The sequence below is a fragment of the Chionomys nivalis genome, chromosome 3, assembly GCF_950005125.1.
Source record: "Chionomys nivalis chromosome 3, mChiNiv1.1, whole genome shotgun sequence".
NCBI lineage: Eukaryota > Metazoa > Chordata > Mammalia > Rodentia > Cricetidae > Chionomys > Chionomys nivalis.
Window position 1 is genome coordinate 46543418 of NC_080088.1, and position 24104 is coordinate 46567521.

The window sequence follows — 24104 nt, forward strand, 5'->3', positions numbered from 1 at the left end:
GGGAATGAGGAGATCATGTTTAAAATAAACACAAACACATATCAACAAACAATAGCATGTTCTGTAAATGTATATTCAATCCCTGGCTGAGACCTGAGCAGATTCAGAGCTTTAAATTGCCATTCTGGCTGATGTGATGGTGCATGTCTTTAATTCTAGCACTCAGGAGGTAGAAGCAGGCGGATCTCTGAGTTCTAAGACAGCCAGGGCTACACCGAGAAACCCTGTCTCGGAAAAACGAACAGACATAAAACCACCCCCCCCCAAAAAAGAAGAGAGAGTTTCTGCTTTGGATCACATCAAAGAATTTGGTGCCAAACAGTCTCTTAGATTCTTAAAACATGCTACATCTTAAAAAATTTAAGGAGTTTGAAATGAATATGAATGATGCTAAATATTTATTATAGCACTTTCTTATGTAAGGATTGGGATGCCCATTTACATGGAGACTAGGGGCCAGTGAGATGGCTCAGGCCTTGCCAACCTAGTAGTAACCTGGGTTTGATTCTCAGATCCTACATAAATGTGGAAGGAAAGAATCAACTTCATAAAGTTGTCCTCTGACTTTCACAAACCACCCGCCTCTCAAACACACACACTTTGTAAAAAATATAAAGACTAAATAACTTGTGATAGAATTTGTATGCTTAATGGCATTAAAACAGTAATATCTGGAAAGATAGTCCCTGAGTTCAAATCCTGAATTCTACTACTTATCAGCTTTAGTTATATTATTGAATATTTAACCATCACATGCATAATTTTCCTCATTTGGAAAATGGGGATAAAAATAAGCATCACTTTAGCAGGTTGCGGTGAGGCTCCCATGGGTAATTAAAGGATTAAGAAGAAGGCCTTGCCACTTGTCGTGGCACATGCTGGTAGGATCTGCTGAGGAGGCGGAGGCAGATGGATCCAAAAAGGGCCTGGACCAGAAACCATCTCCCAGCAATGTTTCATATGACAATGATGATTCATAGAGTAATTAAGTACTCAACTGGCATTTAAATGGAAGCTTTGTGAAAAGTCTCCAGGATAACACTGCTAAGTGAAAAGATCGATGCTCAGAATACTATTCATAGGTACTACCATGTATGGACAAATATATGGGGATGGAGGGCTAGGAAAAGACAACAGAAATATCTTAATATGAAATTTTCACCATGCTTATACACGTATTACCCATTTAATTTAAAAGTATAGAAGATTTTGTTATACTATTCATGATACAGAACACACACACACACTTAACAAAATAAAATTTTACTGTCTAACAAAAAATTATGTAATAAAAAAAGAAAAAAAGCAGTGGCATGAGGTATATTTTAAGTATGAGACAAATTCAACTCCCAACCATCTGCCATTTCCTATAATGATATTAAACAATGTATCAACTTCTAATTCTTAGATGAGAATTGAAATCAAGCTGTGTGCAATGCATTGCATCTTTAAACCCAGCATTTGGAGAATGATGCAATAGGACTCCAGTTTGAGGGCGTTTGGGTAACACATCTATACTGTCTCAAAATAAATAAACAAATAAAATCAAGTACTAATTAACTGCAAATAGTTTAAACTTTGCTTTTTAAAGGCTTAAATTTTTCTTTTTATTCGTGTGTCTGTGTGGGAGTATGTGCATGTGTGTGGCAGGGCTGTGAAGGGCAGAAAAGGGTCAGAGTCCCTGATCTGGAGTTATAGCAGTCATAACCTACCCAACGTGGGTGCTCGGGGCTGAATACAGGCATCTGCAGCACTGATGCGTGCCTCTGACCAAATCCCCCACACTTTGCTTTATTTGAAGTTTTCTTAAAGAAAAAGTACGTCTTGCAATCTGGTGGATTACAAGTGGACTTCTCTTACATTGACTGTGTCACAGGATTAAGTCAGGTGGCAGAAACTCTACTTGTGCAATACGCTCTATATCTCCAAGGCATAAAACATTCTGGAGCATTTAAACCAACACCAAAAGAGCATGGCAATTTGACCCTTATCTGCTAATATCTATCTCTTTTTTGGTACATTTGCATGATAATTTCTTATTAGGTGCTCAATGGTTACCACAAATAAAATTAATAATTTATGGAGTTAAGAGGATAATTCATTCAATTCCTTCTACAATATCTAAGACAAAAAAATATTTCAAGTAACTTTCATGCCTAGCCACTGCAGAACTATTTTTCATCTTGCTATTTCTTCTTTAGCCTACCTGACCGTTAGCTTCTTTTTTAAAATGTAAATGGTTCTGTTTTTACTACTTACAGAAACGCTGTGTTCATTGTAAAAAATGGAAATGTTTTATCTAGCCTTTCTGAGGCAACCACTAGATCTTTGATTATCATCCTTTCCTATAATTCACTGTACATATAGACGCGTGCAAACACGTATGCATATCTTATTGTGGGTGCTCTCTACCTCTTGCCCTCTCCTCTTTTTCTACTTATTTCCTCCTTTCCAGTGCTGACAAGACACACAAAACACATAATGTCTCACACATGGTTTTATAAAAACAGAATCTTTTATGATATACATTTCCCTTCACTTTACTTTTATCATTTAAGGTACATGTTGGAAATCCTCTCAGGATATATTTAGAAACTCTTCCAAGTTACCAGGAGAGACTCAACTCTTACTACTGAATGACATCACAACATTTTAGAATACGATTTGCCATAATTTGCATAATACTTCTGCTACTATGCGTTCTCCTACTCCCAGGATTCTGGCACTGTCAATATCCATGCAAACTTGTTCTCGCTTGCTCACTGGTGATTTTGTTTCCAAGGAAAAGATTTCACCGGAGACCAATGGGAGGATTCATGCATTTCTAATACTAATACTGTATGCTTGTTAAACAAACCAAACCAACAAAGAACAATTCATTTATCTACTAGCATGTATGAGACAGTCTTTCCCCATACATCCCTATTAACATGGTTTACCGTTTAATTTTTAAGAGTCAGAGACATACTGTTTCACTGCTAATGTAGCAATACCTAGTAAGGTTATAGCTGTCATCACGTTAGTTAAATGGTAAGCTTTTTCTTCTGTGAACTTCTGGTCACATGCTCTCCATGTACAGTCCTACCAGGTAGTTTTTAAATTGTAAGAATACTTATATAGTTTCATATGTCAATTTTTTCCTTACCTAACTTGGAGGTATTTCTCCTTGGTTTATGTTCTATATAGAAATAAAATGTGACTAATATCTAAAATACCTTATTTAGATCTAAATCTTTAGACAAATTTAATTAGTTATATTTACTATAAATATGCCTCCCCTCTGCACTTAAGTATCACTTTTACACGATGGAAATTTCTTTAGACATTAGGATTTACACACACACATGCAGACATTTTCACACATACACAACACACACACACACATCGACAAAATCTCTACTCCAAGTTGGCCTTGACATCAGCTTGAGGATGACCTTGAATTGCTGATCTTGCTCCCACTTCCTGATTACAGGTAGGTGCCACCATATACCTGATTTACCTGACACTGGAGATCAAATCAGGGCTTTGTGCATGTTATGCAACCACTCAGTCCTTTACCTCTATTTCTTAAAAAAGAAAAAGTCTGTACTTACATATTTAAGCCTAAAAGTACACATATAAATAAACTACTTTGTTATAAGTAAGTCAAAGCATTTTCATTTAAGATATTCATGCAATTTTAGGATGAAAGAATTATTTGTGTTTAAATTTAAATGAGATTTAAAATTTTTTTAGCTGGACCTAGTAGCACAGACTTGGGAGGATGAGGTAGGAATCTAACAAGTTCAAGAATTCCCTGTGTATGGAGCATATTCAAGGTCAGTTTGGACAACTTAGTGGAACTCTGTCTCAAGATAAAAAGTGAGACCAGGTATCAGACTTGGTGGTGTGCACCTTTATTCCAGCAAATGAAGGTGGATCTCTGTGAGTTCAAGACCAGTCTGGTCTGCGTGGCAAGTCCCAGGACAGCCAGAGCTGTTACACAAAGAAACCCTGTATCGAAACACCCCCTCCCCAAGAAAAGAAAAAGAAATTAAAGGGAAAGCATTCTTATTGATCATATATTATTTATCAATAAAAAATGCATGAACATACACTTACTATATAGCAATTACTCTATAGTGAATTGACATTAATATAAATATTCAATTATCTCTTAGTAAACTACTTTCCTTAAAGTAAATGAGTATTTTTGTCATAATTAAAGAAAAATAATCAAAAGCTATATTTCAACTATTATTTTATTTACTGATAGTTTCCATTGCAAAAGCACTAATCCTTGTGAATCTCCACAGAATTAAAAAATTCTTACTCTAGTTTATGTCCATGCTGTCTTTTGTATTGCAATGTAGGAATAAAACTCTGGAAGTAGAAAACTTGCTTCCTGAAAATTAAGTCCACACATTAATGATCATAAGCATCAGAAAGTTTCTAAATATAAAAACCCACTAAACTATAGCTAACATCCCCCCAAAAAGGGAGGGGGGATTATGTTGATATTTCTCAGCTCCTACTAAGTTCAGAGTCTGTTGGAACCACACATGGTAACACTTGAGTCTGTAGTCCAGCGACTTGGGAAGGTAATTCGGGCTGACCAGCCTTAGACCTGGGGTTTGAAAGCAGTCCGAGTAACAGCATAGCCAGTCTCAAAAAATAAAGATAATAAGTGGTTTTTTGAATCTATTTTTTTCATGATTGACTCATTTCAAATTCTAGTCCATTCACTGCAACACAAACCTTTTGTGCAAAAACGGGGCATCAGTCACTTTGTTGGACATCTTAGGTCTCCCTAGAAGTTCAGCATATGTCAGTATAATTAGCAAGAATTTCTGCTGGTGTGGCAGCATATACCTTTTATGCCAGCACTTAGGAGGGAGATAGGAGGGTGACCATGTTCAAGGCTAGCCTTGGCCTCTATTAAAACACAGCATACGCATGATCTACTTTAATAACACCCATGGGCTAGATTTAACTGTAAGGAAACTTTATTTTAAGTGCCCAAGGCCAGACAGCTAATAACAGGGAAGGCTAAAACCTAATCCCAGGTCTCTGTGATTAGGCAATCTACTCAGGTAAAATTTGAACTGTATTGCTTTACACTCCCATACCATCTAGGTTTAAAACTACTTTCAAATAGATTGTGTAAGGTTATCTCATTCAAACCCACAATACCCCTGGGAGGACAGCTTCTCGGTACAGAACACTGAAACTTCCAGCATCAAGCACACTCAAAAGGGCGCATGACCAAGACAAGATGATGAATGAAGATCCTCTGACTTTACTGTCAAAGCATGTGTAGTTTCTGTAGAAGCATATTTTCCTCATTTAGTACAACTATCTCTGCCCTCTCCTACTGAATGATAACCACAGGCCTTATCAATAAACATAACACACTGTGGAAGTAAATTGGCTACTGTATTATAAAGTTCATGCAAAATCTATTCTACCCAGTATTTGGAAATGTGCATTAAAAAGTTAATACTTAGCATACAACCTCAGAAGGAACTACAATCTATGAGAATTAAAGTGGTTAAACTTACTTGTTAATTGCTCAACACTCTACCAGGGACCTTAGCATTTTGTTTGCTTGGACAGGGACTCATCCATTTCTGCATTCTCAGGGAGAAAATGTAATAGAGGCACTATCCTTTTCACTGCAGGGAGTTTACAGAGGAGTACCCCAAATCATAGAAATAATCTATAAGCAAAAATAAAGGAATAGAAAATATTTACTGCGTGGTACCCTAAGGGACTGGCTGCCTTGGCAGGGGCAGAATATCTTCTCACCGATGATATTCAATAAAGACAGTGAAATTAAGACCTCACAGTGTGCGTGTGTGATTTTTTACATGTTACTTAATGGAAGACTCATTTCCCAAATAAATGTCGCATATAAATCTCTCTCTCCCCCTCTTAAAACATGTTCTCACTGTTCTAGCTAGCCTAGAAATCTCTTTATAGACCAGGCTGGCCTTAAAGGCATGCACCACCACACCCAGACACACACAGAAATCTCATGAACTACACAGTAGCAAAAATGCCTTCCAATCCTCATCATCTGTGTGCATATAATGTCAAACCTTTTTCCATTTACTCTCCATTACTATTTAGTCACCAAATCCTGCTGTGAATCTTCCAGATTTCATCAGTAGTCTAAGTTACTGCCTTCACGAGTTCCCTAAAATTGGAGCAATTCATTGTGAAATAAAACTGCAGACTCATCCCATCTCTTTCCTACGGACTTCTCCTCCTCTAGTACTCAGGGCTTTTAAACTGGTTTTCTCTAGTCCATTTTGGTGCACCTGCACAGACTGGTTTGGACTTCCAAAGCACTTAGGAATTCTGTTTATTTGGTAAAATGTCACATGGGCAGGAAAGCACACCATTTTTTCCCCTTTCCTCAAGAGATCAAGGAACCTCATTCTGGAGAAAAATAATGGCTAAAGCTGTATTTCAGGAGATGGCTCAGTCACGAAAGTGCTTGCTTTGCAAGCATAAAAATCCGAGTTCGGCTCCCCAGCAACCATGTAAAAATGAAGTGGGTTGGTGTTTCTTTAACCTCCCTGCTCAGGGGTAAATGTGGACAGGAGGATGCCTGGGGCTTGCTGGCTGGCTAGGCTTGCTGAATCAGTGAGCAAAGGGGTGGGGGTGGGAAAGAACAGAGGAAGACACCTCTGGCCCCCACAGGCATGCACAAACATGCAAATAAAAATGGCAACAAGTGAATGGTTGAGCCAACTGTGGTGCCACCATACCACAGAATAATGAGGAGCAATGAAAAGGAAAGAACTCTTTAGGAGTCTGTATTTATACTTGTTATATAAACACATCAATAGCTATTGTCTGGTATAGATCACAGAATGGTAAAATTGTAAATACATATACAAAAACGAATATGATTTTTCTGGGTAGTGCAAGATCATCTAGATAATATTTTTAGAAAGAAGTATCAGGCAAGTCTTCCTATTTTGTTAAATTACTATCTTTTTGTTTTAGTTTTTAGCTCTTGTTAAAAAATAAAGATCATGCAATTTCAAAAACTTTGGGAGGGGAAAAATTCAGTCTGCCCAATCACTGTAAGATAATCATTCCATCTTTCCCCTATTCTCTTTTCTTTTTAGTACTGAGAACTGGACGCAGCCCCTCAAGCATGTGATGAGGTAAGAACCGTGTTGCCAGTACTCCACAGATTTTGAAAAATAGATTCTTCAATCATATTGTTTAGAACTAAGATTAACTGAAAATCTGATTTCATATAAGAAAACGTATAAGCTAGGTTATAAAAGCCAAATGTGTAGTTTTGTAAGGCCTTTCAATTTAAAACAAGGAACTTTCTAAGTTTGCACAACAAATAAAAGAGTTTAGCCACAAACTGAAAAACATTCCTTTCCTAAAGCTCATTATTTGAGGTGAAAACATTGGCTACTACATGTATATAAAATGGAGTACAAATGGTTGGGCAACCCTAGGCAAAATAATCCCCGTATTTTCACAATATATTATATACCAAGCCAGAAGTGGTCATTTGAATTTTTTTTTAAGACAAAGGCTAATTGAAAAACACAAGTGTTATTTCACAAATTTAAACTGGCCAAGAATTGACTGGGAGGGACAATTATCTAGGATTTAAAGAAATAAAAAAAAGTCCAAAAAGGGAATGATGCCACAGGCAGAAAATACGAAGTCAGTAGTATCTAGACTTAATCTTCCTGCTTTCAAATTATAGCCAAATGAATTTGGATCAATTATGTTTTCAGCTTGATCAGTTTCTGAAGAATTACTTCCCTTTCGGGAAAACCTCATCACTTTCCCATAAGCTAGCCTAGGTCTGCAGCCCAACCAGGCAACACCATCTTTCGTCGTCTTCCCATTCAACTGAGACTGTCTGTCGCATTACCAAACACCCTGTTCTGAAGATAGTACAACCGCCTTCTCTCCAAGACAGAAAAGCTATAAGCCCCGCTCTTACCCTTCCATATTCATTCAGAGCAAGTGAACACTCACTGCACCTCTCTGCAAGGATACCCGATAAATCCCTTGGAATCACCGAGAACGCACATTCGTAGGGAAGCTCTTCAGTGACTCCGCAATGAGGGCCGTGGCAGAGACATTCTCTCCCAATCCTGTCTCACAGGAGACGCCTCTGCCTCCAGCAGGTTTTCCTATCTTCCTGCTCAGCCGGGCGAAGGCCTTTGCCAAGGACAGAGCTTTGGGAACTGGGACCCGGAGGTGGTTGCAAACCCCGAATAATGGCTAAAGCAACCCTATTACCTGAAGCCCCAAAGACTCCAAATAGGGAACCATAATGGCCGCATTCGCTCTCAACCCAGAGAAAGGTGGGCATCCTAGTCCCTCGCCAGTCAACTACGGGGACCGGCCAGGGGTCCAGGAGATCTAGAGAAAGGAGCCCCTAGCCCATGCAGGATGACTAGGGGAAAGGAGCCCCAAGCACGGCAGACCGCGGTTCACATTCCCCAGTCCGCAATCTCCTCTCAGCCCGTCAATCGTCCCCAATCGTCCCCAGGTCGCCAGTTACCTGTCGCACCTGACCCGCCGCGGCGCGAAGTGCAGACCAGTACCCAGACCGGACCCAGAGGCTCTGTCACTGAGGGAGGGGAAGTCTTCAGCTGCAAGGGGCGGGTCCGCCCTAGCTAGTCATGTGACCTCAAGCTCCACCCTGCTTCTCCTCCCCAGACACGCCGCGCGGCGCAGGCTTGAACCTTTGCGGATCGTTTGGAGGTTAATGGTTCCACGGTCAGCGAACGAGTTATTCCCTTTTTTCACTATGACTGGATTATAAACTACAGCACAGAAAACGAGGCTGGCAAGGGTTAAAGTGCATTGCTAAGGAAGTGACGTTGAGTCACGCTCTAAGGGCCGGAAGTGGCGATGGAGTCCCGCCTCTCTCTGTCCCGAGTTAAAAATCCTGGCTGTAAGGCTTAAGCCTATCACGTGATTTTTTTTTTTTTTAAATGTGGCTTGGCTGCTGGAGGATCGCCAAGTTATCCAGGACGTTCGTTACCTTTTGATTTTAAAAACACATTTACTGCAGGTCTCCACAGACTTTCTGACATTAAGAAGAATCCATTTTATAAAACCCTATTAGGCGACAAGAGCGTTTGAAGGTCACTGGAGACCGGAGGCGGGGGTTGGAAAGGGGGGCGAGAAAGACTGATCTCGCCGGTTTGCGGAGAGGGAAGGGTGGAGAGATCCGGATTTTACCGCCGGAGCCGACCGAGCGAGCTCGGCGGGAGTGTCGCAAAGGGTGGGCGGGGCCAGCCCTCCGCAGGCCCAGCCCTGGCCCAGAGGGGAAGTCCTGGAGGGGCGGGGGGAGGAAGGGCGCGCGGCACGGAGCACTGCGGCTGCGCGCGACGCGGCGGCCGCGCCGGCGCGCTGAGGGGGCGGGGTGAAAGGTCACAGCGCGGCGGCGGGTCTGGCTGGCGGCAGCTGCGGGCGGGAGCCGAGTGTCCCGTGTGCACGTGTGGCAGAGCGGCGGCAGCAGCGCGGCGGCGGACCTTCCCGCGTCTCCCCGGAGCTTCAGGGCCCGGCTTGGCTTCCGTGGCCTCCTCGGCCCCTCGGCGCCCTTTCCCTCCGCCGAGAGGCCGGCGTGTGGGGTCGAGTGGCCTGAGCGCAGGGCGCGGAGTGCTCCAGGCGGCGAGGACGACGGCGTTGGTCGCGTCTGTAAGGACGGCCTCAGCAAGCGGGGAAGATGAAAGGGTGAGGAAGGGAGAAGGGCAGCAGGCGGGGGCCCGGCGGGCAGGGGAGAGGGGCGTGGGCCGGCGGACCGGGAGAGCGCTGCCTGCGAGGAGAGACTCGCGCCAAGACCGGGCCTCCGGGGGGACTTCGCCAGGCTCCTCGGTCACTCGGCTTCGGGAGGGGGCGGAGGCTTACGCCGGCTGTTGGCGGGCTGCAGGGCCAGCGGAGGCAAGGGCGCGAGTCCACGAATCCAGCCCGGGGGACGAGGGTGCCCCGAGTGGGACAACGGGGAGGAGGGATCGTGGGCGCCCCGGGCCTCTTCCCGGGAGCGCACGACCGAGCCAACTCAGGTGCTGATCCGTGTCCGGGCTCCACGCTGTGGCTGCGGGCTTTGACACGTTTCGGTTTTCCTTCATACTTGTGGGCTGTGCCGAACCTTCTGGAGGGAAAAGGAATTGGAATAAAGAGCATGGGGATGAGTGTTGGGAGCTAGTGACTCAACGAGATTTGGGTTGGGTCAGAGCGAGTGGAGGAGGGAGGGAGGGGGAACGAACTCGAGCCGCGGGGACTTTGGGGTGCCAAAATGTTTAAGGAAGTATCGTGGGTCAGTAGGTGGAGCTATTGCTTCGGGAGCGTGTTTGCCCCGGGTCCACGGAGCAGCTTTTTGCTGCTGGTTAGCAAAGTTGAGATTTGATCTTTTCAAATCTTGGGTAACGTTAGGAGTTATTTTGGTTTAACTGTTCCCGTATCGATTTATAAACTGTTACAGTATTAGCGCCGCGCTAACACGTTGCTTAAGCAAGCCGTTTTGGAGGTTGCCTTTACAATCTTTAGAGAAAGAGATGGAAGCTTAAACATGTTAAACTTTATGAAATACCGAAAGGATTTTTTTTCTAAGTCAGCTGAAAATTAGAACTATTGTTTCAGTTAGTTGAACTGTTTGAATCAGCATCCTTTTTGGAGAACGAAATATATCATTTCTCCAAACTCATTCTGTGTAAAATAAAGGTCATTTATCTATACGTCTTAAAACTCAAACTATTCTGAGTTTTGATTTTTAGGTCTACATATAAAATACTTTTTGCTTTAGATATTGGTTACTAAGTGTTGAATTTTTTTTTTTTTTTTTTTTTTTTTTGCATGTGTTGGAATGTTTGCGCCGCTTGAGTCACGATCCGGGACATTTGGCTAATTTTTAAAAAATGTGATTCAACTATCTTTAGGAAAAGTTTTATTTTCCTAGTAGTGTATGACTTTGATGCTGTCTCTCTTTTTCTTATTGATATTCAATACATATTTGTCATGTTCTGTTATAGTAATAGCAATGAAGATAATGAGTCCAAAAATTATTCTGGACGTTTAGATTAAAAAACTTGGATCTAGTTCAGTTTCTCTAGGCATAGGATGTAATCTTTCTGATACCTAATTTGACAGTAGAAATGGAGCCCCACAGTGGGGTTCTTGTCAGCCTGTTTGAACTCGTTATTAAGTGTACTTGTACTATTAAAGTAGCTTTCTTTTACTTACTGAAGTTCTGGGACCTGAAGGAAAGCACTCAGCTGCTGATCCCCAGCCCTTTAGTTTGAGATAGGTTCTTACTATGTTGCTCAGGCCAGCCTTGAACTTGGCAACAATGTTCTTGGCCTCAGCCTTTTGAGTATTGCATACTTGAGCCACCAGCACTAGCTGGTTCTGTTTATTTAAACAGATATTTACATGTAACATTATGAAGGCAGGTGTCTAGAAATGAGGAACTGGACAAATTTAGAGGAAACTACAGTTTAGGCCAGTAAGCATGCTCAAAATTAAGACTTCTTAAGGTTTTTATTTCTCACAATTGGGAGCTTAGAATTGTGTTCTGGACTAAACAGTTTCAAGATGTTCTTTAATTTTCGACAACTTCCAACAAACATGGGACTTTAAATTTTCCTCTTTGTTCCTTTTACGATACTAAAGAAATGAGATGATGGTGTGGTGCAGTTCTTGTCTGTCTGAGATGTTAATGTCCTTGAGATCCAAAATTTGTACAGCTGCAGTGTTCAGTCTCCTGACTTCATTGGAAAGACCTGTGAAAAGCAGTGGTCCTATTTTGTAGTTTTTGTTTGAAATTTTATTTGCTAAGTTTTCCTTTTTTATTGAGCTTACCAAACACAGTTAAGTAGTTGACTCTGAAGTGGGAAACCAAAACCCTCTATGATTTAAATTTTGGGTGTCGAAACTTTTTGAGCTTACTATTTGAAATATTTTTTACGGTTATTTTTATTATCAACAGCAGTAGGATATCCTGTTATAAATAATGTATTTTTTTATCTCTATAGTAGACAAATTTGCAATTGATAGTTGCTATATGTTTTTATATGCATATCTGAAGTATGAGAAGTATACATTAGGCTATTGGCTGTTTCACCTGAGATTTCTTGTTTTTATGAACCAAGGGCATTATGGCTTAGATTTGTGGTTGGTAAGCTGGTTACTTTTATATGTTCTTCCTCTCTAGGGAAGATGATATTAAGGCAAGAAATATGCCGTCGACAGAAATGGCTGGAGTGGCAGTGCAGTCAGTTATCAGTGCAATTGAAAAATAAAACTAAAGGAGGTGCAGATTAGTTCCTTTAAACAAGATGTGAATACTAAAGTGACCAAAATAAAAATGAAATGGTAGGTAGGAATAATATTAAATACAGAGCAGTGTGGTTTCGAATTGAAACTTGATTACATGTTGTTACAGAGTGGAACAGTCTATGGCCATACCCTGAATGCGCCCGATCTCATCTGATCTTGGAAACTAACAGGGTGGGGCCTGGTTAGTACTTGGATGGCAGTGGAGCAGGATTCTGCAGTTAGAAATGAAACTATGTTGACATATACAGAATAATGGTTCTCTCCAATAGTGTATGGACTGGGGACAGGCCCAGAAAGTTTTCTGTATTTTTATCTAGGTGTTGATTACATAGGAAATATATGTTTTTTTAAAAACTGAACTGTAAAGATGTGTGACATTTTTGTGTCTGTGGTCCCTCTCATCTCACTATGGACTCAGGCTGGTTGGCTCCTAACCTTCAGATCCATCTGTCTCCTCTTGAGTAACTGTTTGCTACTGAGCCTGGTTACAGAATGAATCTTGTGTACCTATAAAACTGGTTGTCAAATCTGACTAGAAACTTGCAGTTTATATTTTGCTTTTTATGTAAAACCAGTAATTTATGTTTTGTTGATTGAGATACTGAATTTTAACAAATACTATATAATGTCTCCTTTGCTATGTTGAGAGTTTTGAAATAGTGTCTGAAGTATAATCGTGTGTGTTATTTTTTTTTTTAAAGTATACCTTCTACCTATAGAGGTATGCATATTGGTGAGTGCTGGGTGTGGTATTGCTATAAAAAACAAATAGTGGTTTCTATGAGTTTGGGGATTGGGTTCAGTTGGTAGCAAGCATGAAACACCAGCACCAGACATGGTGGTACACATTGTCTTCCCAACACTGAGAGGCAGAGATGAAAGTATCAATGTTCAAGGTTACACAGTAAGTTTAATGCCAGCTTGGGATACATGAGGCACTGTCTTAAAAACTTTTCTACATTTAAGAATTTTTCAGGGGAATCTTTGAGTCGAGGCTTGCCTAGTCTACAGATCGAGTTCCAGGACAGGTGCCAAAGCTGCACAGAGAAACTCTGTCTTGAGACACCAAAAAAAAAAAGAAAAAGATTTTTTTTTTAAGATTTATTTATTTATTATGTATGCAGTATTCTCAGTAGTCTGTCAGCATGTATGTCTGCAGGCCAGAAGAGGGCACCAGATCTCATTACAGATGGTTGTGAGCCACCATGTGGTTTCTGGGAATTGAACTCAGGACCTTTGGAAGAGCAGGCAGTGCTTTTAACCGCTGAGCCATCTCTCCAGCCCAAGATTTTTTTTTTTAAAGGATCATTCAGGAGGCTAAGTGCTTACATATGATTTTTCTGTTTTATCAAAATAATTTACATAAATTTTGTTCTTGTTATCACAATTTGTAGCCAAGCTTTAAATTATTACATCCTAATTGTTGTCAGATAAAATCTCTTGTCAGATAAAAAACTTATTTTGTGAAGTGTTATTTTCCAAAGTCAGTAGTGCTCTTGCCAGACCAAACTAATTAATATTTAATTTTACCTTGCTGTTTTATTCTGTAGAAATCTTGATTTTTGTTCTCCAGGTGTTAACTATAGCTTTCAATTTCATGGCCTTTGAAGAGGCATGTGTTTCAGGTATTCAAATAATTTTCCTTCTTGTTTTAAACCTAGTCTTCAGTAGCGAATAGGATACTTATACTAAGCTATAGAATGCTTTTCAATTCTAAAATTGTAGTTTAAGGTACAGAATTGTAACACAGTCGTGCTGTTACTTTGCCTTCCTCTTGATTTTCTTTCAACTAGTTAAACACGGTGTCTAACTTACTAATAAAGTATTAATCTTGTCTGATGCAATAGTGGATAGCCACAGTTAATCATTGAGCAGTCGAAATATTTTTGTATGGCTAAATTTTTTTAAGTTTAAATTAATTTTTAAAAAAAGATTTTACTTTTATGTGTATGGGTGTTTTGCCTGCATTATGTTTGCTCCATGAATGTGCCTGGTTTATGGAAGCTAGAAGAGGATGTTGAGCCCCTGAGACTGAAGTTATAAACTGTAGTGAGCCATCATGTGGTGCCAGGAATCGAACCCAGATCCTCTGAAAGAATAGCCAGTGCTCTTAACTGCTGAGCCATAGTTTAAATTAAATTTTAAATGTTAGTCTTGGCATTTTAAAGTATATTTGACATAAACTAGATATATAGATCTGTAAATTTTGCTAAATATTAATATATATATAATGTTTCCTGGGAGTGTTAGACTCTAAATTTGAAGTATGTTGTGAGTAGAATATGGTTAGTTTTTGTGAGCCACTATTCATTGCTGGGAATTGATCAGCGCCTCTGGAAGAGCAGCCAGTGCTCTTAACTGTTGAGCCACCTCTCCAGCCTAAATAAAGTGAGTTTTAAAGACTTAGTATGAGCATGGGCATGTTGGTAATCATCACCAGGGAGATAGAGGCAGGAGGATTGGAAATTCAAGACTAGCTTGGACTACATGAGGCCCAGTTTCGGATAATGAGAGATTTGGCAGGATTCAAGGTGAGGCTATTCATAAAGATAGAGAAAAGAGATAACACCTAGTGGGTAAAAGCTAAAGGTTGATCCAGTTAAACATCCTAAGATGTGCAGTCCCAGTCCCCAAGGTGTATTCAATACAAAATGTCAGTAGTTATAAGATTGAGAGACCTTACTTACTTTAAAATCTAGATGAGAAGCCCAAACCCAGCAACCAATTGGCGTTAGGTAGAAAAGATTAAGTATAAAAGTAATGCCTAGCCAGGGCTTTTTTGATGCACTTGGGAAGAGGATCTGGGAGTTTGTGGTCATGCTCAGCTACAAAAAAACAAGTTCTGGGCCAGCTTGGGCTGCATGAAACCCTGTCTTTAAGGGGGTTGGGAAGGGGGAAGACAGACAAACATAGAGTACTATGTGAGGTAGGAATTTCAGTAAAGAGAAAAGTAAGTCTTTTGGATAGTTAGTATTTGTTTTAGTTACGGTTTCTGTTGTTGTGAAGAGACACCATGACCACTGCAACTCTTTTAAAGGAAAGCATTTAATTAGGGCACACAGACAGACATGGTGCTGGAGAAGGAGTTGAAAGTTAAACATCTTGATCTGCGGGGAACATAAGTGTAGGCAGAGACTGCTTGTTTGTTTCCTGACTTCTCAGACCTGGATAGTCACACAGAAACTATTAATTACAGCACTGTCTAGCCTTTAGCTCAGACTTATTAACTATTATATCTTAAATTAACCCATTTCTATTAATCTGTGTATCACCACGAGGCTGTAACTTCTTTCGGCAGTACATGGTGTCTCATTGACTCTGTCTACTCTCTCTGTCTCTGTTCTGATTTCCCACCTGGCTTTATTCTGCTATGCCATTGGCTCAAAGAGCTTTATTCATCAACCAATAAAAGCAACACATATACAGAAGGACATCCCACATCACATAAGGAGTCTGTGTTCTACTAGTCAGGCTTATAAAATCTCAAAGCTGGCTTACACAGTGACACACTTCCTAATAATGCCACTTCTGGGCAAAACCATCAAACACATGAGTCTGTAGGGGCCATAGGTATTCAAACCACCATGGTATTTAAACTGTGCTTTTGACCTTTTGTGTCATTTACTGAAGGACGTGGTTTAGATTAAGATTCCCACTATCCAAGAGGAAAAATCTAATGTCTTGAATTTTTATTGACTTCAGTCATATTTTGATCTCTATTAAATAATGTTTTAATCAAGTATTCCAATTGTTCAGTGTGAGTGGACTCTTACCAGCACATATCACACGCACCCTTCTTTTTAACCTTAAGGAACAAAGATGATTCCTTTGAGGGACTATGATAGGACTGATCTCATTATAATAAAAATTCCTAGAAATGCTTGATTACTAGCTTTATTTATACTGTTTACTACAAGCATATTCTCTGTTGGAGTTTTGGTTTTATCTCTATAAAGGGAAGTGGGGCCCAGTGGATTCTAAGGCACCTTCAACATGAAATTCTGAACAAAAAATGACTAGTTAAAATTTTGTGCGAAGTTATGCTGTATCTATTGAATGAATGAGCAGGTATAGGGAGTTTGCATGCACTTATTTTTGTTGTGTAACTAAGTCAGGCCTTGATGCTGGGGAGAACATTTCTTGGAGAGTCTCATCTCCATCTTGTGGTCTTTCTGAATATTGCCAGTAAATTTTTTTTTTAAATTTTGAGGATGAAAGCTCACTCAGTGGAAGCACGTGGATTTGATTTCTATACAAATAGCCTTACAGGTACACGTAGTATTTGTTGTACAGAGACACACCAAAAACAGACTTAAAAATTGGAATACTTAATAGAGTTGGAGGTTGAAAATTAAAATTTGAAAGTTTTTGTTAGGAAAGTGCTATAGTAGTTAATAGGTGAACACATTTCTGTCTTTGTACAATGTCAGAATTCATTGAGTAACATTAAGTTCACAAGGTTCAGTGATTTCAATGGCAGCAGTTTGCCCTATAGTCTGACTAAAGTGAATGCAAGAGGTTTGTTTGTTTTTATTTTATTCTGTTTGGTTTTTTGAGACAAGGTTTCTCGGTGAAACAGTCCTGACTATCCTGAAATGCACTGCATAGACCAGACTGGCCTCAAACTCAGAGATCTTCCTGCCTCTGCCCCTGAGTGCTGCGACTAAAGATGCCTGACACCACCACCCGGCCTTAATGCTTATTTTGTCTTAGTACTTTTTATTGTTTATGCCATCCACTGTGAAGAGATTATTAGCATAAGGGCACCTAACTATACTTGGTTCCCAGCACCCACATGGCGGTTCCAGGGATTTGACACCTCTATGGTCAGGAGGCTCAAATATACATACACTCACATAAATATAAATAAAAACTAATCTTAAACAGAAGGTAAAAAGAGGGTAAATGGGGCTGTGGTTGTAGCTCCTGAAAGAGCATGAAGGAGGCCCTGGGCTTGATCTCCAGCACAAGAAAAGAGTCTTCAGTGTCTGCTGGTAGTGCTGGTAGTACTAGGAATGAACTGTTGTGTGGATTTCTAGCAGGGTTTGCCTCAACAGATTTATTTTTAGTATGTAGTAAAAGTTATTTGAGCTATTAGAAATTTATGTTGTGGACTACTTTTCAAGGCAGAACAGTTTCATTACCAATGAATCTTGAGCTCTCTTTTAATTCCTTATTTTTTGAAGTCCCTAAGTACTTGTTCTGTTTTCTGAAATTCTCATGTTGAAACTGAGATGTGCTGGAATATGAATCCTTAATATCACTTACCACTGATATTGTTACTGGATCACTGTTCTCAATAATTAAAATGCGAATAATTAAATAAAATGCGAATAATTTTTCACAATTGACTTATTTTCTGCTTACGTAAGCAAAGGAGATGGGCAGGTTTCTCAGTGCTTAGTGCTGGATTGTCTCAAGAAATAGTGTACGAATTTATATTCTCATCTTTAGTACCATTTCCTATCCCTTTGTTAATATTATCAGTCTGTTTATCAATATTAGCTATATCTACATTTTTAAACTATAAACTAGAAGAACAGTTTTAGTATTTATTAAAGGATAATATTCTGGCCTTCTTGGTTAGTATGTACTTTTTTTGTCCCTAAATGTGTATATTTGTAGAAAAGCTCTAAGTAGAATTTTGGTTGAACATTTCGACAAAATTTGCTTATAAGTGGTAGTGTTTTAAGAATATAAAGTAATAAGAAAGGGTTGCATTTGTCAGTCATGCAAAAATGACTGGTACCTTTTTAATATTATCTTAATGAATCAAGTTAATTATCTTTTATTGAGTACATTTTGGTTTGTTCCAGTAGCCGGATCGAATTGGGGGATGTGACACCACACAATATTAAACAGTTGAAGAGATTGAACCAGGTCATCTTTCCAGTCAGCTATAATGATAAATTCTACAAGGATGTGCTAGAGGTTGGCGAGCTAGCAAAACTTGGTATGTCTTTCCTCCTTTTTAAAATTTGAATTCTCAAACTATGTTTGTTAATACTAGAGCAACTAATACAGGCTCCTTAATTTTATAAGCAAGAGAAGTTGAAATGAAATGTTACAGATTTTTGAGAAAGATCAGTGTTGAATATATGACTTTTAAAAGCAAATACTTAATGTCCTTTACAAAAAGTGTGAGTGTGTGCATGTGCAGGCACACAGACTACATGACCACGTTTGGACATAAGAGAACAACTTCAGGGAGTGAGTTCTAGCCTTCCACGTTGTAAGTTCCAACAGTTGAGCTTTAGTTTTCCAGGCTTGGCAGATACCTTTCTCTGCTGAGCCAACTCCCTGGCTCCAAAATGTTTTCTGTTATTTACTGTGAGCCTGTGTGTTTATCACAATTTAACTATTATAGAGAAAGCTTAACCTTCCTCGGACAATGTCAATCTTGAGGTCATTGATACTCTCATGAGAGTAGTTGGTTAAAATCTGATGCCTATACACAACTTTTTTTTTTAAGGAGCTGGTTAAATAAAATGTTATAATTTACATCTTTGTATTTCTGTGGCAGCATATTTCAATGATATAGCTGTAGGTGCGGTGTGCTGCAGGGTGGATCATTCACAGAATCAAAAGAGGCTTTACATCATGACACTAGGATGCCTCGCGCCTTACCGAAGACTAGGAATAGGTAAACTTATATGGTGTTTTGTTCTGCTATTTTAGGAAAACTGGGAAGCCAGGTGTTGGTGGAGTGTGTCTTTAATCTGCTGGATCTTTGAGTGATTGAGTGAGGACAGCCAGGACTAAACTGAGAAGCCCTGTTTCAGAAAACAACCCCCCCCCCCCCCAAAAAAAGGAAAAGAAACTGGGAAGTGGATTGTGAAAAGTAAAATGAAAACCATTGCTTAGTATTCATTTGGAAGCCCATAGATTTGTTTATCAGTCTGGAATTGTTTCATTTGTGTGTATGTATATATATGAGAGAAGGTCCTCTAGTGGTTTTTAACATATTTACACACTGAGAACAAAATTTGGGGAAGTATGGATGTCTAGTTGTCTTCTAGTTCTGTGTCAGGTCTTAGTAAAGATGGAAAGTAGAGCTAGGTGGTGGCACATGCCTTTAATCCCAGTACTTTCTGGGGGGTAGGGGGCAGAGACGGTTGAATCTTCGTGAGTTTGAGGACAGCCAGGGCTATACAGAGGAAATCCTGTCTTGCAGGGTGGGGGGGTGGGGGGAAAAGTAGATGTCAAATTTCAAGGTCAACTTGTAAAGTTATTTATTTACTTATTTGTTTTTGTCTTATTGATAGGAACTAAAATGCTAAATCATGTCCTAAACATCTGTGAGAAAGATGGCACTTTTGACAACATCTATCTGTAAGTACCTAATGTTCATCTAAGTGTCTATAAATTATCTGTTTAAATCTCTATCAAGAAACTTTGAAATCTGCTCACTCATTGTATATTTGATGAAGGTATGCTTGTCCCTTGATAGCAATAGACGTATAAAAGGGCTGTTCTTCCAGACAACCCTAGTTCCATTACTAGCACCCACATGCTGTCTCAAAACCATTTGTAACTCCAGTTCCAGGGAATCCTGTACCCTCCTCTGATAAATAAGTGGTACACAGGCATATTGCAGACAGAAGTGACCACACCGATAAAATAAATTTTAGAAAAAAAGTACATTTATTTAAGTTCATAAATCCATATAGAGGGGGCATACTATTTACAGATGACCTATCCTCCCACGTTCTTTAAACTGACCTAATTTACTTAAGGGTGCCTATACAAAAGAAAATGTTACAGAAGTTTTATTGTGTTGTATTGTTTAGGGAATGCTGAAGAAAGGTGTATATGTTCCATTCAGGACAACTTAATTTTTATTATTTTTTTAATTGATTTTTATTGAGCTCAACTTTATTTTTAATTCCAGGTTGGTGAAGTGTGGGTAGAAAATTGTTGTGGTGAATCATTTATGTTATAATTTGGTTTTAATTGTATGTAAGGGACCCTATGGTGAAACCAAGAGTCTCAGGATGCCACAGTATAAAGATCTAAGACAACTTGTTATGGTGGCTCATGTCTTTAATCCTAGAGCTTGCTTGCGCTCAGGAGACAGAGGCAGGTGGATTCCCCTGGGTTTGAGGCCAACCTGCTCTACACATAGTGAATTTCAAGCAGCCAGGTAGAGACCCTGACTAAAGAAAAAAAAAAAAACCAACCTACGAACATGCAGAGCTAAAACAGAAATCACAACAATGAATTGTTTTCATATTATGCAGAATATTATGTTTGAAGAGTAATGAAAGAAGCTCAAGAAGATATATTTAGGCAATTGAGACTGGAGTGTATTTTTGTTAATTGTTTTTAGTGTGTATATTTGTGGGGAGGGGCATGTGCATGATGATTACAGGTCTCCAAGGAGGCTAGAGGCATCAACAGTCTCTGGAGCTGAAGTTACTGGTGGTTGTGAGCTCCTTGATAGCAGTGCTGGGAACCGAATGCCGATCCTTTGGAAGACTCGTGATGGTTTAACCTTTGTTAAGTATAAGAATAAACACTGATCCTCCTAATCTTGGCCATCTGCCTTGCAAGTGGGGAAATTAGTTTAAAAGTGTAAAATAGTAACCTTTGTTAAATATTGGTCATTGTAAAGAAAATGTACAAAATGTCTGTGAAATTCCACCTCTGACCAATTTGAAGTTATCTCTGGTTTAAAAAACTTGGAAGTTTATGAAACTGTCTTATATATGTATCTGTGTATATATACCCTGTATCTCAGGCATGTCCAGATCAGCAATGAGTCAGCGATTGACTTCTACAGGAAGTTTGGCTTTGAGATTATTGAGACAAAGAAGAACTACTATAAGAGGATAGAACCTGCAGATGCTCATGTGCTTCAGAAAAACCTCAAAGTCCCATCTGGTCAGAATGCAGAGACACAAAAGACAGACAACTGAACAAATTACAAATGAACTTTCTTGCACTTGCTTGTCGCCAAATAAAGAAAGACCCATTGATTTCCCCTCCCCCTTTTCTTTAGCTTTCCTCCCTTGTTATTCTTCCTTTCTCTCCTCTTAAAGTTTTTAATACTTTCAAGAACTCTTAAAAATGATCATGTTTGGATTGTTTTAGTTCTCTTATTTTTGTGAGGTGGTTAGGTTGAAGGCAGGAGAAGATAGGTCTGTATACTTTCACAGTTAAGATGTCCCCAAAATTGGGAGTCAGATGATTTCAATTTTTAGCTATTTTTTTTTAACATCCTGCTTTCACATTGAAGGGCAGAGCCTACAATATTGTTTATTTCAAAAGACAAAAAGAAGCAGCAGCAATATCTTGTTCTCTAATTCATAGACAAGCTTAGTGTATTTGTGGTACTTTGAGTTTTAAAGACTATCTGGGATGCTAATCCCTGACATTGCCTTCACTCTACCTTTCGTCCTTCAAGCACTCTCAGGAGTTGGACCATTGTTATCCTTGTGAGAAAATACTAAGCTTATTTAGGTTTAAAAGCAGTTTTTCTCTCTATTTGCTGATTGGTGGGGCAGTTTGTGTAGGTAGTACTAGACTTTGATCAAAGTATTTCAGTTAAACTGCTACTTAGCTGATGAGTGGGTTGCTTGTTCTTTGTTTTGTTTTGGTTTTTTTACTTTTTCCTTCCTTCCTGCTGTTAATCTTGTTACTAGAGGCATTAACTTGTAGAGTATGGGCTGGTGAAATGAACTGTTTTAATATCCCAGCTAGAAATATGGCCTTTAACTGACCTAAAGAAAATTGTTATAACTGGTTTTCTTCTCTTGTTTTTCAGTAAGCCCAATAATAGTGTAACCTTATAAATGGAGTTATGTCCTTATAAGCCAATACCCCTAAATAAACCTGAAGCAAGTGTTTTCTCTTGGACATACAAAATTACATAAAAAGTTTAGATGGACTTGTAACACTTTAAGTGTATTTAATATCAACTAATACAGATTGCTAAGTGTGACCATTGAGCATTGATAATATATGAAAGAATTCCTAGACAGTATTTTTGAAAATAACATTGTTATGCTATTGCTTATCTGTTGAAGAACATCCCAAATTTGCTTACACTCTGTGCCTATAATGTTGAGTTTAAAGATTTGGAATAAGAGGAATCAAGACAAATTCCTTCTATTCTTGAAACAATAGAAGTATAAAGTGTTAATACAAATATCACTGTGACCTCCAACTGACAGGTTTGGTTAAGTCCAGATCATTTTCAGGCACATTGAGAGTGGCTCTGATGGGTTGAGAATTGTAATGTGGAGACTTTTCCTCATCTCAAAGATACATGGCATTTCTTAGATTATCAATAGTCATCAGTGGCTCAAGAAATGGTCTCATTAGACTTTAGAACAGTGTAGAGTGTATGTTTCCTTTCATTTAACTTTAAAAGGAAGTTTAATACTTCCTCTTAGGAAAATTATGGTAAGGAAGTCTTGTTTCCAATTAGGTTAAATCGTAAAATTATCTCACAAGATGCTTATGCACACTTTATAACACTTTTTTAAGTTTTTATTTGAGAATGTGAAAGTACATAAAGTGGACTTCAGTAGTCTTGAGTGCCAAGAAAAATACGGGGTGTGGTGGATGGATGGATGGATGGATGGATGGATGGATGGATGGATGGATGGATGGATGGATGGATAGGGTAATGAAATTGTAGAAGTACCACGCTTGTTTCTTGGGTATTGATTTCCTAGACAGTCCAAATCTAATCCCAGAAAAAAAGTTTAGTGTTAAGCACCTTTACTTTCATGGATAAGCTTCAGCTTGCTCTTGCCAAGAGAAGAGGGCATAAATGATAGAGAGCATAATTAGTTTGAAGAAGTCAACCATTTTGTAAACTTCCAGATAGCAAAATAGATTTTGATATATAAAAGAGTTTTCTGAGATGACACTGCCTCTATTTCTATAACCATTTCACTTGGACTATCTGAGTAGTCCTATGAATGTATCCCTAAATGTGGTTATTGAATACCGAATAGCTGCCTCACAACAATTAAGTACATGTTATTTAAAGAGGAGGAACAAATAATAAAGTTTGAATTGAGTGTGTAGGCTCCCTATTATTGTTTCTTTTTCCACTCTAGTCAGTGATTTAACCTAAATTTTAAATGTATGTATAGGGTCAATTGTCCTGTATCCAAGTTGCATTACATAATTCCATCCACTTACATAAGGGGAAGATGTGGAAGAATAGAAACTGGGACTAGTCCATATGCCTGTGAGTCGGGAAATACTAAAGTAACACCCCATGTTGACTTTGTGGTTTTTGGTTTGGGTTTATTTGTTTTGGGGTTTTTTTTCTTTGTTTTTAATATGTGCTAATAATTTTTGAGGTAAAATAGTAATTCTGTTAACTGGAAGATTAAAGGCTATCTCCATCATTTTTTTTATGACAGATTGTTTTTACTGTAGGGTAAATAGGTTAAAATTATTCTGTATGCTATTTGAATTTAGGTTCTAAAGTAAAGACACTGTAGAGAAATCTATGCAATATATAATTTGTCAAGATTAATTTTCATCTGGGGAAAGGAGTTCCTAAGTGTCTCCAAAGCAGGTCACTCATTAATTGAAAGTCCTCCAAAAAGAGAACTATTGGGAAGCATGGTGTGTGGTGGTGGAACTGAAAACCTCCCTCAGTTTTTGGAGGGGATATCTTTAAAGATACTTAAGTGGCTACGTTTACTTGGTGCAGTTAAGAATTAAACTTGTCAATTTTACCGTTACTGTTACATCTGAAATAAACTTATGTGATGTTCTGGTAGTGATCTGTCTATAAATGTCATGAAGTGCATTGTGCT

General features: G+C 39.0%; 2 protein-coding genes across 6 annotated transcripts in view; one reads left to right on the plus strand and one right to left on the minus strand.

Moving 5' to 3' along the window:
- Atp6v1a (ATPase H+ transporting V1 subunit A) overlaps positions 1-8763 on the minus strand; it is a 53957-nt gene extending 45194 nt beyond the window's left edge. For 2 of the 4 annotated variants that reach the window (XM_057764051.1, XM_057764050.1), the window contains exon 1: positions 8537-8763. The gene's annotated coding sequence lies outside the window, so the exon portion shown is untranslated. Of the gene's footprint in view, positions 1-4312; positions 4333-8536 lie in introns of those variants that run through there. The other 2 variants (XM_057764052.1, XM_057764053.1) reach the window with 2 other exon arrangements.
- Positions 8764-9574: 811 nt separating this feature from the next.
- On the plus strand, positions 9575-24067 carry Naa50 (N-alpha-acetyltransferase 50, NatE catalytic subunit). Of its 2 annotated transcripts, none has more exons than XM_057765567.1 (5): positions 9575-9717; positions 18135-18271; positions 18842-18961; positions 19584-19650; positions 21059-24067. In XM_057765567.1, the coding sequence occupies exons 1-5, from the start codon at positions 9710-9712 to the stop codon at positions 21234-21236; spliced, it is 510 nt and encodes a 169-aa protein (XP_057621550.1). In that variant the 5' UTR covers positions 9575-9709; the 3' UTR covers positions 21237-24067. The 2 variants fall into 2 exon arrangements, with proteins under 2 accessions (XP_057621550.1, XP_057621551.1); XM_057765568.1 differs by having other exon boundaries at positions 9577-9717; positions 18138-18271.
- The last annotated feature ends 37 nt before the right edge of the window (positions 24068-24104 follow it).